The sequence below is a fragment of the Notamacropus eugenii genome, chromosome X (assembly GCF_028372415.1).
Source record: "Notamacropus eugenii isolate mMacEug1 chromosome X, mMacEug1.pri_v2, whole genome shotgun sequence".
Classification (NCBI taxonomy): Eukaryota; Metazoa; Chordata; class Mammalia; order Diprotodontia; family Macropodidae; genus Notamacropus; species Notamacropus eugenii.
The window spans coordinates 29,605,938-29,623,256 of NC_092879.1; the positions used below are offsets into that span (position 1 = coordinate 29,605,938).

General features: G+C 38.9%; 1 protein-coding gene across 1 annotated transcript in view; it reads right to left on the reverse strand.

Annotated features, from left to right (window-relative positions):
* Positions 1-261: 261 nt before the first annotated feature.
* The window catches only part of IRS4 (insulin receptor substrate 4), a 33,121-nt gene continuing 16,063 nt past the window's right edge, over positions 262-17,319 (reverse strand). The window contains exon 2 of the mRNA XM_072626877.1: positions 262-945. Within this exon, the coding sequence (XP_072482978.1) occupies positions 941-945 (5 nt within the window). The 3' untranslated portion in view covers positions 262-940. The remainder of the gene's footprint in view (positions 946-17,319) is intronic.

Genomic DNA, 17,319 nt, shown 5'->3' on the forward strand with positions numbered 1-17,319 from the left:
ATGATAAATTGAGGATCAAGTCTAATTTTTTTTTTCCAGATGAAAGCTTGGTCCAAAATTGGGGTGGGGTGGGGAAGGGGAATGGTATAACTCAGTAATAATAAGACTACTTGCTAAGTGGGGGAGAGGGGGACTTATTGAACAAAAATATCATCTGCAATAAAAAAATGTTTGGAAATGTCCAATTTGAATGCACAGAAACCCCCAACTTAATGTTGTTTTTAAATATTAAGCAAGTAGCAAAAACCAAAACAAAACAAATTAGTCTGCCCTTCACTTGTATTTTTTAAGTATTAGAAATTCTCAATCAAGACATCAATTTAGTTGATATTTAATTCATAAATGCAAGATCTATGATCAAGAAATGCCTCTCATAGCACTGAGCAAAAAGGGTCTGGATCATAGACCAGTGTTCTTAGTGTGCTCTCTCTTTCTCTGTCCCCTTCAAAAAGGTTTTTCCAACTTCAAAAATGGAATGGAAAGTGAGCAAAATTTACAGGCTATGAGAATTACTACTTACTAGATAAGTGAGCTCGTTTATTAAACACAATATGGGCCACCATCTTAGTGTAGCTTAGTGTGAGAAGGGAAAAACCTTTTCAAGAGCAGAAGGGGGCTCGGAATCTCTCATTAAACATTTGTTTCCTCCTAAAGAGGCAAGCTGAAGAAAACAATAACTACAGCTACATATACAACATTAACAACAATCCAAAGCACGGTTGTCAACATCAGTAATTCCAAATAACTAGATCAAAGGCAGCTGGCCAAGTTGTGTGTGAACAAAGCCATTACACCGTTGGTGTCCATTTCTGTGCTTGCAGAAACCAAAGTTGCTTTCTATTCAGAAACCTCTGGCCTCTCCAAAAGCAGGTCTTGAGGATACCAGCTGAAATTCCACAACCAACACTTTCTTCTAATAACAATTTCCATGGTAATGCAATCAGTCTAGGAAGAATAACAACAAAGTTACTTTCAGAATTCAAGTGTGAAGAGCATTTTCTTTTTGCAATTATTGCTAGTTCTTTTTTATTCCATTAAAAAAAAAAAAACAAAACCTCTTTCTAATAGATATGCAGAAAACCCTCTACTGGCTCTCCATGGCGGTTTCTTCTACAATAGCTCCCCCAATCCCCCCCAACCCCTTCTGTCTTTGGGCTGGGATTCTGCAGTTAAGGAAGGGCAGCCACAGCACCGCATGGCCTGGCATGTGTATGCATTGCTCTACTTCCTCCCAGCCCAGAGGAGAGGTATATAAAGGGGATCTTTCTTCCCCTTCCCTTCCACTGTTGATTTGTCAATTAAACACAATTCTTATATAGCAACCCAAGCATTCCAAAATTCTTGTAAGTCCAAATTAAAAGCAAACACAGATGATTCAATTTATCCCAAATTGCCCTCTCCCAAACTATGGTACTATTGTTCCCATTTTACAGATGAGGGTATTGAGGTCCACAAAAGTTGATCTGTTCAAAGAAACAAAATAGAGACTTGAACTCAATTTTCTAACCCCCTGCATTATGTTATTTTCATGAAACCATCTTAACCTAGATAGTTGAGAGGACACTATCTTAAAAATGCTATCTTATTTTCCTTTCTCTTAGAAGTGAAAATTTAAACATCCAATTCTTTTTGTATTTGCGTACACTACAGTCAACTCTCAATTATTCACATGGATAAAGAAAGTCAGTAGCATGGATAATAATAAAAAATGGCTTTAGAATGTCTTTACATATGACTATCTCTCTCTGTCATTGTCTTTCTGTCTCTGTGTCTCTTTGTCTTTGTCTCTCATATACACACATTTCTCACAGAATATCCTAGACCTTTTCTCCTTTCCTTTTAATCACACTCCCACCTCCCTAATTTAAGATGATTCCCTGTGACCCCACTCCCCAACTTCACTGAGATTGAGGCCATCTAAATTCTCAACATCATCACCTTTACATTCAATTGAATGTGCTATAGAGGAAGAGATATCCCTACTCCTCCCCATGACTAAACTCTACATGCACCAAAGATCCCATTACCTTCAGACTCCTTTGGGACTGTACTTTAGCAATCATCTCTTCTTTTTCATCTATTTCCATTCTTTCACTCTCCCAAAGTCTTCTCTTGACCCATCTACTGGCTCCTTACCATCCCTCCCCTTCACTTCTGAAATTTCTACATCTTTCATGTAGAAAAGCCTCCACTTTCCCAGTATTTATTCTCTCCTCAACTCTTTACAGCCTGGCTTCTGCCCCACCACTAACCTAATCACCAAATGCAATGGGCTTTAAAATAATCTTCATCTTCCTTGACCTCTCTGCAGCATTTGACAGTGGCAACCAATGTCTGGGCACCGTCTCCTCACTTTAGAGACTCTACCCTCTTTTAGTTCCCTCCACATCTTTCTAAAGGCTGCTGAGCACTTGGTGTCTTGATCTTCTCCTTTAGGGTACTCCCCAAGGTCTTGGTCTCAGTTTCTTCCCTCTCTCAACATCAGCTCCCTTGGTCTCTCACTCACTTCCACTCAGATGATTCCAAAATCTACTCAGATGTCCCAGTGGTGCCTCAAGCTGACCTTGTTTTCCACAAAATTTGTTCCTTGATTTGCTATTTCTGTCACTAATACCATCATTTAACCAGTCTTCTGTTTGAAAAAAACAAACTTGCTTTTATGGCTGACTCTCTGCCCTCCTTGGATTTAGTAAGTCATTAATTCCTCTTAATTCTACCTTTGCAATCTTTGTCACATTTGTCTCCTCCCATACATTCCTATGGCCAGTCCTATAAACCCTCATACCACCCACAATAACCTTCTAAAGGGGCTTCCTGCCTCAACTGTCTCCCCACTTAATGGACCCTTCCAACTTCATCTTCTCCATGCATGGATTTGGTCATGTTATTCTGCTTAGATTCTAAAATGGCCACCTAGTACTTACCAACTAACTATTTTCCATATGCTGTGTATGCACATGCACTCTAGCCACACTCGACTACTCACTGTCCCCCAGGGGTCATAGCTCTGTCTATTCTGTACCTAGAGTATCTTTTCCCTTTACAGAACCAGAGTTGGAATAGTTTTGAGAAGTTATTGACTACAGTGAGTATTTGAACAGAAAGCCCTTCTATCATAGCCTCATGAAATAAATACCCGGCCAACCTCTGCCCAAAGAGCTCCAGGGAAGGGGAGCCCACTACTTCTGCCATTCATTCCACAGCTGGACAGTTGTCATTGTTAGGAAAATACCATGAACACCTAGTCAAAAACCTGTCTCTCCACAACTCCTGCTACCTGCTCTACCTAATTCCACCTTCTAGAGTACAGTAAGCAGAACAAGCCCAAATCTCTTCTACGTGAAAACCCCTCAAATACCTAAAGACATTTATTATGTCCCCTAACCAAAGTTTTCTATTCTCCAGGCTAAACACTCCCAGTTCCTTCAACCATTCTCTCCTCTAGTCTCCCCATTCAACCACTCCCCCACCATGCCAAATTCCTATTCAGCCTTTAAAGTAATGCCTTCTTTAAACTTCAGACAGCACTCAGAATTTTACTTGTGTCACTGTGATGCACAAGTAACTATGATCTAAAATGGCACACTAACAAATGGGCACCTTAAATAATGGAACTCCAACTTAAGTGAGAAAACTCTACTCCCATTCCTAAGTTCAACTCTTGCCTGTTATATTAGAGAGCCTGTTTAAAAGGTACTGCTATATTCAACTCGAACTGCCCTCCCTCCTACATCTAATGCCTCTGGAAGTGGGGGTGGGGGAGTGCTAATTAAGTGCTCAGGCTTAAAAAGGAAGGAACCATCAACTTCCTATCTTTCCAATTCCTGCTGAGCCATAGACAGAGGTGGTGATAATGCAAATGAGAACCTATGTAGAAGTATCTTTAGTATACAACTTTATAGAAAACCTAAGGTGATAGATAGCAGAAACAACATTTGCAGCAACTGTCAGCACTCACACAAGCATTTATGTACAAAGAGAAATAGGAATTTGGGGGGTGGGGGGAATGCCTAAAAATGACGAGAGAAAAATCCCAGGACTAAAGCTCTCGAGAAAGGGCTACTCTTACATAGGAAATAGATTCAGAGAAAAGGGTATGAAAAAAAGCAGAACTTAAAGCAGTCTGCAGACAAACACTGAGCACTTCAAGTCATAGCCAGCTTGCTCCATGCTAACCAAATACTTACCCCAACATGTGCTCACATACGTTAAGTGGCCTGTTTGACTCTGTAGACCAGGGCAAAGAATAACCAGCTGTTGGCTGCTCATTTCTTGATTCAGGGCAACCTTTTTTTTCAGATTTTCAGTGGCTCTGAGAAACGTTTAAATCACTTGATAGCAATAGGCCAAGAGGTGTGAGGGGGAAGAAAGGGAAACAAATCATGGGAACAGTTTGGAGGAACCAGCCCTCATACTGTGGGATTGCTACCTTGTTGGCTCCAGGCATATTCTAACACAGCCTTCTACTCTGCTGCTGCATGTCCTACCCCCTACCCCAACTTTCCTTCTCTTCCTCTGGGAAGTCAATTACCATTGCTATTGGAAAGATCGACTTCCTGTGACTTCCCAAACCAAAACAGTTTCCTGTGGCTAACAAGGATCCCTCTCTTTGTTGCCTAACCTCCATATTTATTGTCTTTTCCATTAGAATCCTTGAAGATACATGTTGGCACATTGTAAAGTTCTTCATGAATGCTTATTTTTTCATTCATTTATCTGCGGCATTCATCATGCCTACAACTCAGATTTGAGGTATGTAAAGCTTTTTCCTCACAACAGCTTGATGAAGTAAGCAGTATAATTATGATAATCTCAGTTTAACTGATGGGAAAAACTAAGACCCTGAGAGGTGAAAATGACTTGCCCATTCTCACATAGCTAGGAAAGGTCTGTGGCAGGTTTTGAAACCAAGTTTCCTGACTGAGAAATACCTAAGAGATAGAGATCCACTCCGATGAGGTGAGCAGAAATCGGTCCAATGGAATTTTGTAAAATGAGAAGGAAGGAGAATGGTAGAAGACAATGGGTCAGTGGTCAGCAATTTGCCCCAGAGATACTAGTATTATTATAAGATTAACATCAAGCACAAAGTCCTAGGCACTATATTTAGTTTGCTGAATGAATCTAAAAGAATAGGAGAAAGCAAGTCCCAGTGCACTTCAAGTGGACACTTTTAACTAGTCATTATTTCATAAAAGATTTAAAAACACTAACTTACAGGTGGATGGAGCATCAAAGGTCACCATCCCCTCCCACCTACTTGGGGCTATTAGTCATGATCTGTGGGAAATGTTTATTTCTTTACATTTGAGCATAAAATACAAATCCAAGTAGCCCTAGAATTAAGATACCCAAATTGTAAGTCAAGGACTTTCATGTGGTATCATATAGGCATCTCTTAGGTCGGCCTATACATTCTAGCATAGTTAATCCTATTTTCCCTCTGACTTCTCTTCTAAAATTGGAAATACCATCGCCACACACCAAACCACTGAAAAAAGGTGAAAAGAGATTAAAATTGTGGCTGTCCTTTAGAATGCTAATCAACATAGCATACCAGTATGAGTCCTTACGTCGTTGTTATATCAAAAGAAGGGTAAACTGTCCTTTTCTGACCTCTGGAATCACCTTGATCACTCTCCTTGTGACCTAACCTATTTTTCTCATGCCTAGGGAGCCTACATCTGAGAACTAAGAGTCCCTTTATTCTGCTTATTCAGTTATTTATGGGTTTAATAGAGCTGGGCTATTTTGAAGTTGGTGTCTTTACGTAAGTGATGATGGGTGTAAGGAACCCCTTATGTTCAAGATTTCCAATGAAAATCAAAAAATCAATGTCCTACTCTATTGTTTCTTCATGTCTGTATATTCCCTAGGATGCTGGGTACCTGGAGAATTCCATAGGCTGGTTTGGTATAATACGGACCTATCTCCATGGCATTTGTTAGAGTTAGCCTAATTTCCAGGTTTTTTTTTTTATTTCCTGATGCTTGTTTTTATATCTATTATATTTAGACACCACCTCTGACTTGATCTCTCCCTGATAACCAAGGTTAATGGTGAATCACAAACAACTGACAGGTCCATCTACTCCTATAGCCTCTTGCCTGCCTCTGCTGATGGAAGAGAAGTGGGTATCATATATGTTCTCTAGGCTCAAGGTTGGTTATTATAATTACCCAAAGTCCAGCTTCAAATGGTCTTTCCCTTTAGATTACTGAAGTCAATGTGTCCATTGTTTTGGTCCTGCTTTCTTCACTTTGTATCAGTTCACACAAAGCTTCCCAGGTTTCTCTTGTGCATATTTTTATTTTTATTTTTTACTGTACAATGATGTCCCATTATATTTATATGCTTCAGTTTATTCAGCTATTTCCCAACTAATGGGCATCCACTTGGTTTCCTCTGCTACCATAAAAAGTAGTGCCAAAGAATGAAAAAATCCTAACAGCTGGACATGTTAACAAGATGCCATAATCACTGTGGTTCAAAACACTTTTCATTTTTATTCTGATTCAAAGTTCCAAGAATTCACAGTGCCATTTATTCATTCAATAAACAATGATGGCTACTATATGCAAGGCACTATGGATGCCCTTCAGAAGGTAATATCATAAGACCTGCCCTAGAATTTAGAATCTAGTTTGGGGGCAGTAGTGGAGAATAAGCAATAACTAAAATACAAGACAGTATGTATTGAGGTCAGAATTCAAGAAACATTTATTTTTTAAGACCTATTTTATGGAGGGCAATGTGTTGGGCAAAGTATAAAATTTAACTAAGAAAGCTCCAGCCCTCACAGAGTTCAGTCTAGTGTGGGAGATGATACCTAGAGGGTTATTACAGAATAATACACAAGTGTGAAAGAAAAGGAAAAAGTACCATATTCAGTATAATGGTAGAAAAGACAATGGCTACCAATTCAGGGAAGGATTCCTAAAGGAGATGGTGTTTGAGTTAGAAGGCAGAAGTGGAAACACTCCCACAGTCACCCAAAAATGGGGGAAGGGGAGAAAAAACTAGAAAAGAGGGAAGAGAGAGAGAGAGAGAGAGAGAGAGAGAGAGAGAGAGAGAGAGAGAGAGAGAGGGAGGAGGAGGGGAGGAGAAAAAGGAGGAGGAGGAGGAGAAGGAGGAGGAGGAGAAGAAGGAGAAGAAGAAGAAGGAGAAGAAGGAGAAGAAGAAGGAGAAGGAGTAGAAGAAGGAGAAGGAGTAGAAGAAGGAGAAGGAGGAGAAGAAGGAGGAGGAGGAGAAGGAGGAGGAGGAGGAGGAGGAGGAGGAGGAGGAGGAGGAGGAGGAGGAGGAGGAGGAGGAGGAGGAGGAGGAGGAGGAGGAGGAGAAGGAGAAGGAGAAGGAGAAGGAGAAGGAGAAGGAGAAGGAGAAGGAGAAGGAGAAGAAGAAGAAGAAGAAGAAGAAGAAGAAGAAGAAGAAGAAGAAGAAGAAGAAGGAGAAGGAGAAGAAAGAAGAGAAGGGAAGGGAAGGGGTGGGAAGGGAAGAGGAGGGAAGAGGAGGGAAGAGGAGGGAAGAGGAGGGAAGAAGGGGGGGAGGCACAGAAACAGAAGCCCCCATCACAACTGCCATCATGCCTCTGTGCCAGGCTTGTGATCCATTTCCTGCACTTTTCCTTTATTTTTTCCTTTTTATTCAGGTCATCTATCATATGCTGTTTTTGTTTCTCTCTTCACTGATCTTTCCCCAAATGCTCTTCACTGTTTCCCCTGCTCTGGTTTTGAATTTCCTCACTGAATATACAAGGCTACCCCACTCTTTTTTTTAACCTCTCCTGCTTCTTTTGAATTAAATCTACCTATTCAGAGTAAAAGTCTAGTCATGGATTGCATCCCACCAATTCTCAACGATGCCTATGTGGTCAAATATGCCTCCTTGCATTAGGATCCAATTCCCCTTGTTTGTTACCCAAACTAGGGCATCTGCACACAGACATTTAAAGTTATAGCTTTTCCTACTGGCTCCTTTCATGGATTTTGTCTCTCATGTACTTCTGTGGTCAACTGCTCTCCTTATATATGGAGAGCAGGGGCAGGTTTCTCCCTCCCTAGTCTTTTTTAAAGTGTTTTGATTAGATTTACAAGACACTTGGGAAAAACCATTCTTATACTGATAAGGTAAGACCATGGTAAGGTCTCTGTTTGGGAGCCTGTCATCTCTATATTTAAATAAATGGCTCAACAAAACAAGTTGCTTTCCTAGACATGATCTTTCTAGTTGGTTGGTCCCTTCCCAAGTCAATTTTTCCTCTTTTTCATCCCTTACCTCCAATAGGTAAAAAGGAAGAAGATACAACCTATGTCTCGGCAGTCTTCAGTTTCTTGCCTCAAACTTTATAATATTTAGCAATTCCTTCTAAGTTCCTTCTGGCAGGATTATGTGCCCACAAAATCACCAGAAGTAGGTAATAATCATATTTTTAAAATCGGTTTTGGGAGGGTCTCTGTTATGTCTTATATGTTCCAGGAAGACAACAGACCTCTCTTGCTATTTTACAGACAATGACTAGGTGCCTCAACCCTGCAGAGTAGGGAGTTCCCCAACCACCATGAGTCTCCCTCTGACCCTTCCTGAAGGATCCTGTGGCTCCTTGGAGAACAAGTAGTTACTTCCTTCTCAGAGCACACAAAAGGGGGTTCACTAAAAATAGGAGTTTATAATCTAGTTTGTGTTATCTATATAGAAAAGAATTGCTAGAATTCTTATTGAAGTGCTCATCCTAGTTTTGAAAAGGGAGATGAATGAGGGACAGAAATAACACGAAGCTTCACAATCAACGAAAAATTACTCGAGAGCACTTAAGTTTCTATGGAAGACGTTATCTGGGCAATTTCATCAATAAGAAGGGTAGTCTATTAAAGATAATTTTGATCAAATTTGAGCGCTATAGAATGCAGTTTCATCATTATAAAAAGAATACAAATTTCGTGCATTTCACTTCAGTCCCAGCGAATTTCACTTCAGTCCCAGTGAGTTTCACTTCAGTCCCAGTGAGTTTCACTTCTAAGTGATCCTGACTACCTTAGCGCAAGACATTCTATCATCCTTCAGTGATCAGCACAGGTTTCCAGCCCTGTACAAAAAGATTTTGAGTACTGCCAATAAAATATCCAAGTAATTTTTACATAGTGTTACAGCTTAAAAAATGTACCAAACTTCATCAATTTAATTTTAACTAGGTTTTTAATGTCAAAAAGATAGGTTTTGATTTTTAAAGTTTCTAAAATCCATTTGACTGCCAGCCAAAGGCATGTTTATTTTTAAAGCAAACACAGAATACATATTTCCACATCTTTCTCTCACTGGCTGACCTTCTTCTGACCTAAGGTTAGCTAGGACTGGAACAGGGGTGAAAGCTGCTGCGGGAGCAACTACTTTAATGATTCAGAACATGGTACCTTACACATAGTAGTCCCTTAACAAATGAACAGAAGGATGATAGAACAAAACACTAAGTTAGTATATAGGGGAAGATAAATTATAAAAGGACTTTTGGCAAAGATCTGGCAAATGTTTTTATGTTATTAAATATGTATTTATACATAAATCAAATATATACATATTTTGTGTATATATCAAATATTTGAGTTCTAGGGAATGTAGCTTCTTAGAGCTACACAAATGCAACCCTATTTGCTCCAACTAGCATTTCACCTTTGTGCCCTAACAGTAAATAGACTGCAGCCTGCTTTTTTTTTTGCAAAACAGCACAAATAATAAAATGATAAAACAAGAAAGTTCAAATGGAACTAGGAAAGCTGTCTTTCCTCTTCAAGTTCATTTAACAGACAGCTTAAAAAAATACCAGAGTATCTCTGTTTTCAATTGAGCTGCTTAAGAGTTCAGGAAAAATATGAATTTCAACATGGTTTAAGACTCTTAAATGAAATAGGATAAACTTCTCAGCCTGGATCAGAGGGAAAGGACTCTGCAGAATCAAAGGGAGAGTCCTGACCATGAGGTAAAGCTCATTTGAAGGCAGCATGGCACCCTAGATAGCATTGTTTAGGTATGGCTCATACATTGACAAAATGAAGCTGTAGGTTTTACTCTATCACTGTAACACCAGGCCTGACATTTACTACTCTTAATGTGTGTTTGGGTTTTTAGTTTTAAATCATGGGAATCCTACACAAAGTGAGTTATTTGTGATTTTGTTGCTAGCCAGTGACTCGTTGGTAGAACTCTAAACAAAGATTCTCCAGGGGATTTTTCTACCTCAACCCAATGTATAAACTTTCAATTAATACCCTTTTCACCATACAAGTCAACTTCATTTTGTGAATGCTTATTGACAATGCTAATTGACATTAACCAATTTAATGAATGCCAGACTTACACATGGGAGGTCTCATACTACATATACTTCAGCTGCTGTTGTGGCCTTCTTGGCTTCCTTACTAGTTGAGCCAAAAGAAAAGGAAGAAAAGAAAAAGATAAGAGAGAGTGAAAGAAAGAGAGAAAAGGGAAGAAAGAGAAAGAAAGGAAGAGAAAGAAAGGAAGAAACTAGAAAAAGAAATCCCCCTCCCCAAATTCCCAAACCAGTAAAAGTCCCTACATCCCTGTTTCTACTGGGATGGGAGCAAAATTCAGTCAAAACCTCCCGATGCCCATTCCGTTAGTTGAAGTGAATCCATCATATTGACCTCTTATTGTGTTCTGTTCTGAGTGTTAAGTACATGTCTTTAAAAGAGGCAGGACTTTCTTTTGCACTGAATAGGTTATTTCATAAATAAGTCAGATGGAATAGCCACATCTCCATGTGATTCTTCCAATCGGGACATTCTACTGAACTGATGAAATGGTAACCAGGGTAGCTGCTTAAATAATGAAGCTTCATGTGGCAGAGAGAACTCTTCAGTTGGAATTAGTACAATGGAAGCATGGTTTTCATCAGTATGCAAAGATTCCATGGATTGACTGCTCACTTGACTAACCTCTGTCTCTGAGATGGGAATTGAATGTCCATGGACTGTGAACCAACAAAGGCAAGATGTTCCTTAAAGAGCACAGAGGAATTTTTCAACATGGGATGCTAAAGCTGGAAGGGGTCTGAAGGGGTCCACTAGCCCAACACCCTCATTTGACAGACAAGGAAAATGGGGCCTCCGGGGGGGGGTGAGGTGGGAGGAGGTAGCTACCCTGAGGTGCCAGAGCAGCACCGGAACGAGAATCTAATCTCACAGCTGCCAAATCAGTGCTTTCTCCTGTAGCATCCTGCTTCTCCCATGGAGATTGATTAGAGGACATTTTTAAGTGACATAGTATGCTACTAAATTTCTTTAATTTGTAATTAGACAGGACATTCTTGGTCATCTGTATTACAAGGACAAAGACAAGTGTTAACATGTAAAGAATTCCTTTCTTCAAACTGTCGGCCTATATCCGTAAAGAAATATAAAGTCATTTGGGGGGGGGGAGGGGAGGTGGGCCAAAGATTTTAGCAGCTGGAACTTGATAGGAAGTCTCTAATGGAATGCTCTGGGGCTCTATGCTTAGCCCACTGATTGGTGAAGCTTTAATGGCTTAGCAACCATGCTGGATATGATGTTTTCAGTTGTTCAGTGGATGATGCTAACTGGAAGATGCATGTTGAAATGTGGCTTTTCCAAGTTCAGGTCTTTATGGAATAACTTATACAACATGAAAGATGTTACTGCCTTACGTTTAACAGCCAGAGGCATGGTTAGATAGACAGCAGTTTGTCTGAAAAAGATCTAAGGGGTCTTACTGGACTGCAAACTCAACAATAAATCAACAATGTAATATAGCAGCTTAAAAAAGTTAGTGGGATCCTTGAGTTGAATTAAGATATGCATAGCATCCATGACTATGGAGATCATTCCTCTCTCCTTTCATCCTGGTCAGCTTATATCTGCATTCATTCTGCATGCCATGTTTTAAGAAGAATAGTGACAAAGTGGACAATACCTCGAGGACCAGAATGGTGAAGGGGCTTGAGCCCACACCACACAAGGACTGGGGGAAAAAACTGGGAATATTTAGCATGGGGAACAATAAAAGGTTCATGGGGAACATAATGTCTATTAAGTATTTGAAGGGATTTTGTGTTCAAGAGGGATTCACCTTGTCGTTTGACCCCGGAAGGAAGAACCCAGACTAACTGGTGAAAATTTCGAAGAGACAAATCTGGGCTTGATGTTAGGAGAAAAACCTTATTAATCAGCAGTTCTCAAGTTTTTGGTCTCAAGACCCCTTTTACACTCTTAAAATAATTAGTGAGAACCCCCTGAAGAGCTATTGTTTATGTGACATTTACTGTATTAGAAATTAAAACCCCTAAGTATTATTATTAAAAGTTTTGACCTTGTAGACCCTCTGAAAGGGTCTCAAGGGTCCCTGGAGGTCTCTGGATTACACTTTGAGAACCACTGTTCTTGGCCATTAGAGTGGAATGGGAGGTGAGGAGTGAGTTCCTCCTTCTTGGAGATCTTCAAACAGAGACTGGATGAGGTAGAATGTAGGGGGGATTTGGGGGAGGGAGTCAGGAGTGGATTGGCCTCTTTGGTTCCAGAGCTCCCTTTCAGCTCAGAATTGCTGTGATCCTCCAGAGGTACACGCCTGACCTTTTGTACCTCCTCTTTCTGATATCACCTAGTATGGCACTGTACACAAACTAGGCCCTAGGCGAATGCTTATTAACTGACTCAAATATCAAATTATACTGTGATTTCAAATTTATATTATAAAATACACTAGTTGACTCTTGATTGGCCATGCTAATAGAGGGGAGCAATGGTACAGATAATTTAAAATGGGATAATCCAAAAATAATTTCAATTTGCTTTTGAAATGCAGTACAGGTTTTTTGGCAGCATGTTTCCCTTTCTAATCTGCTTTGCTTTGGCCAATATTAAAATGAGCTTGCATTCCTTGAGCATACTCCAAGACACAGTGAAGGAGAGGCTGCTTTGCTGCTTTTGGAGGGTGGGTTGGGGGTGGGGGTTGGAAGAGAAGCCAGCCTAAGATCACAACTTCGTAGTGAATATCCCACAAAGAAGTTACATATATTTTGTATATGATTTTATAAGATAAGCTTACATCTGGATGGCCAATTTTTTCCCCAATGAAATACAACTGAGGCTTTTCGTGTGTGTGTATGTATGTATGTGTGTGTGGTGTGTGTGTGTGTGTGTATGTGTGTGTGTGTGTGTGTGTGTGTGTGTGTGTGTAAAACCCATGATTAAGGCTAGAATATATGTAGTGTATATATTAATATGTAACTTTTTCCATACTAGGAAGAAAGCTGAGACTCACAAAATGGGGAGCATGACTTACCTCTATGATGGCAGTGATTCTCTGAGTATTAGCAGTAGAATCGGAGGCAGGTAGAAGTGGGCCTAGGCTTGGTAGCAGTTTCTTTATCAGTCTTGATTTACCCATAGCAAATGTCTCTTAGAGGGCATCATTTAAAATTTATAAAAATAGATATATCTGCATATATATATACACACACACACATACACACACACACACACACGTATTAAGCTGTTATTGGACCATGAGCAAGACAACACCTAATTTACATGTTGGGGAAGGCCAATATCCAAGCCTTTGGTCAATCGAGTGTCTGGCTCTGAAATGTTAGCATGACCTGAATATACTTGACTCTGGACACATATTAACTGGGTATGAGGCACAGGTCAGGAAGCAGTCATGTAAGAACCTCATTCAATTACTAGTGAATCTTGACCTTGGGGAGATATTGTAAATATGTGCTCAAAACACTTATAATACTTTAAATATTTGAATTTTTATGATCTTATCATTTAAAAATCAACATCCAACTTGTTTTCCAGTGAGTCTGGCATTGAGTACATCAATTTAAAAGTCAAGCAATGAGAGAAAAATGAATAATTTTAAAAAATCATATGGAAAATTTTTATCAGGCAATTTGTATTACGAACTACTATGTTACAGGGAAATTTGTAGGAGGTACCACTGTGCTATTATCAAATCTTAATTAGGCCAAAAAAGAAGTAGGATGTTTTTCCCCTAAAATAAAGAGGGAGAAAGGTTACCAAAACTACAGGAGAGTGGCTTGTGTACATGTGGCCAGCATGGATTAGAAAACATATATATTTTCAGTTTATAATTTCCATTGGCTATTGATATGTTAAAACTTGTTGCCTTCCTGAGTTTTCTCATTACTCTGTAACTGAATTTTTCCAATTAATCAAAGGTTCCTTAAACAACAGTCCCACTCTTTCTAAGGGGAAAACAACTTTTTGGATAGTTTCTCAATGAATTCTGTATCTGAACCCTCCTTATTCCTCTCTGCTAAATGTACTTCTCAAAAAAACAAATGAAGTTAACTTTTCTATTTCCATTTGTATTATGCTATAAACCTGGACATTAATTTTTAATATGTTTTTAATAAAGCTACATATGACTAAAGTACCCCTAGCAATTTGTAGGATGAGCCAAGAAGACAGTTCCACCAGGCCACTTTAGCTTGAATCATAAAATGCTTCTATTAAATTTTGAGGCGCACTTCTACTAAGAAATCTTCAAATGAAATAATGTACTTTATTCCCCCTATATCTTTTTTTAAAAAATTGCTTTGCATATTGTTCTTTGTTTCGTGGATTGCTATTGCCAGAAATACCTACCTTCACAGGGCTGTTGGGACCAGACAAGATACAGATACAAAGCTCTTTGAAAATCTGAATGTGTGTTATAAATGTGAGCTATCACCAAGTGGCTGGTCTACCTATGGGTGATGAGCCTCTGTACTGAGCTTATTGATTTTGTTCAGAAATCAGTCTGTTATCAGCACAACTTATTGTCAATAATGCAACAGGATTAACTCAAAATCAAGTGAAATAAATAATCATCAGTAAAAAGCTATACTGAGAAACAGAAGCATATATCTTGGAGTCAAAAGTATCATCTCCTAAAAAACAAAACAGGATTAGAATTCAGGGCCTGCCAATTTCCTTATCCAAGGCCCATATGCCTTTCCAGGGAAGATACTGATACCCAAAGCTGTTTGGGAACTAGAAATATATAGTAGCATCTTATTAATACTCTGAAAAAATTACAATGAATTACTGGACAGAGAGAATACAAAGTTCTGTTAAATCATATATGTCAGAAACAAAGCTACATTAAGTGATATAATTTATGACTGTTGGAAAAATGATGAAATTATCCTTATTTGCTAATGACATGATGGTTTACCTAGAAAACCCCAGAGAATCATCAAATAAACTAATTAAGATAATTAATTGCTTCAGTAGAATAGCAGGATACAAAATTAATCTACAAAATTTATCAGCATTTGTATAGGACAATAATACCCAAGAGAAAATAATAGAAAGAAAAATTCCACTCTAACTATAAAATGCATAAAATATCTAGGAGTCAGTCTACCAAGACAAACTCAACATATATATGCAATTACAAAACCCCCTTTACCAAAATAAAGGAAGATATAATTGGAACAATATTTATTGCTCATGCATGGGCCACACCAATATAATAAAAATGACATTTTCTGACTTACTTCACCCATTTAGTGCTCTACCAATCACATTACCATTGGTTTACTTTATAGAACTATATAGAATTAGACAAAATAACAAAATTCATTTGGAAGACCAAAAGTTCAAGGAGGATAGTTCCTAACCAAACAAGAGATGGAAACAACTCTAAAAGGAAAAAAAAACCCAGATAATTTGGCTTGCACAAAATTAAAAATGTTTTGTGTGAACAAAAGTCAATGCAGATAGGGCAAAAAGAGAAACTCAATTGAGAAAAGTCTTGACATCAAATCTCTGCTAAAAGTCTGACATTCCAGATGTATTGAAAGCTAACATGGAAGGAAGTATGGCAGAATGGATAGAGATAATATCCTCAGAGTCACAAAGACCTGGGTTGGAGTCTCACCTCTGACACACACTTGCCATGTGATTCTATAAATGCCACAGACAACTCTCTAGAATTATAATTTGCAGAACAAATGCCAACCTGTAGTGACAGAAGGGGTTCCTCATATGAAAGAAATTACAGGTATGGTTTCCTCCTGCTCTGACCTCTTCCCCCTGCCAAAGTATTAACTTTACTTAAGAATGAATCATAATGATTTATTGAGTGCTTACTTAGTGTTTAATTATTGTTCCAATTATATCTTCCCTTTACTTTGATAAAGGGGGCTTTGTAATTGCATATATTGGTAGACTGAGTCCTAGATATTTTGTGCATTTTATAGTTAATATGGAATTTCTCTTTCTTTTATTTTCTCTTGGGTATTACTGTCATATACAAATGCTGACAATTTTATGGACTTCTTTTGTATTCTGCTACTCTGCTGAGGCAATCGATTATCCTAATTAGTTTGTTTGATGATTCTCTGGGGACTACTGGGGATACAAATAGAAAAAGAAGACATTCCCTGTTCTCAAGGAGTTTGCTCTCTGATTGAGGAAGTAGTTTGGTAGCAGGGCTGATAGAAAGGCCCAAAGGTCATCAGGATGTAACTGTAGGGCTGATGGTATGACCTGAAAGTCCTTCGGATACATCAAGGTATGTGATCCACAGGGGCACCCCACAACCATTAGGAATGGGGTGGTGGATCTCAGAGTCACAGTACAGAGGGGATTCCATATCTAGCTGGGAAAGGGAAGTGGAGCTTAGGTCCCTTTGGGTACTCCCAGATGTGATCTGGGGTAGCCAGCTAGTGGAGGGAGGGGAGAAGTTGGAAAGCATTTTTGTGACTAGCTAAAAAAAAACAAAACATGGATGAGGTTTGCAACCCTCAATGTTCTCAGAGGTCCTGTCTACTCCCTGAACATCTAGCCCCTAGCAAGCAGGGATATATAACCAGAACCAGAGATATATAACAATGATCCTTTTTGATCTCATATATTAACAACCTACTCTATTTTTCCTCGTGGTTGGAAAGGGTTGGCTTTTATGTAATTTTGAAAATGGAAACAAAAAGACAGCTAAGGATATGTAGGGCACTAATAATGAATTCTGGATACCATCTATAATGAAGGTGGATCAACAAGAGAATTCGTTGTTCATAGTAAATAAGTATGCTTGCATTGAACAAAGCATGCATTTCCACTGGCTATCCAAGGCCAGGAAATATACTTTCCCAGAATAAGAGCTCTGAAGATGATAGAAGCCATTACTTAAATAATTAGCTTTAAGATGAGAAAGCAAACGGAAACAATTCATTACTTTAACTCACTGCAGACATTAGCTATAATTCAATCTTAAGCTGTGATGAACACAAGTCAACTCTTGGTTATCTGTGCACAGATTGCTTTATTGATCATATAG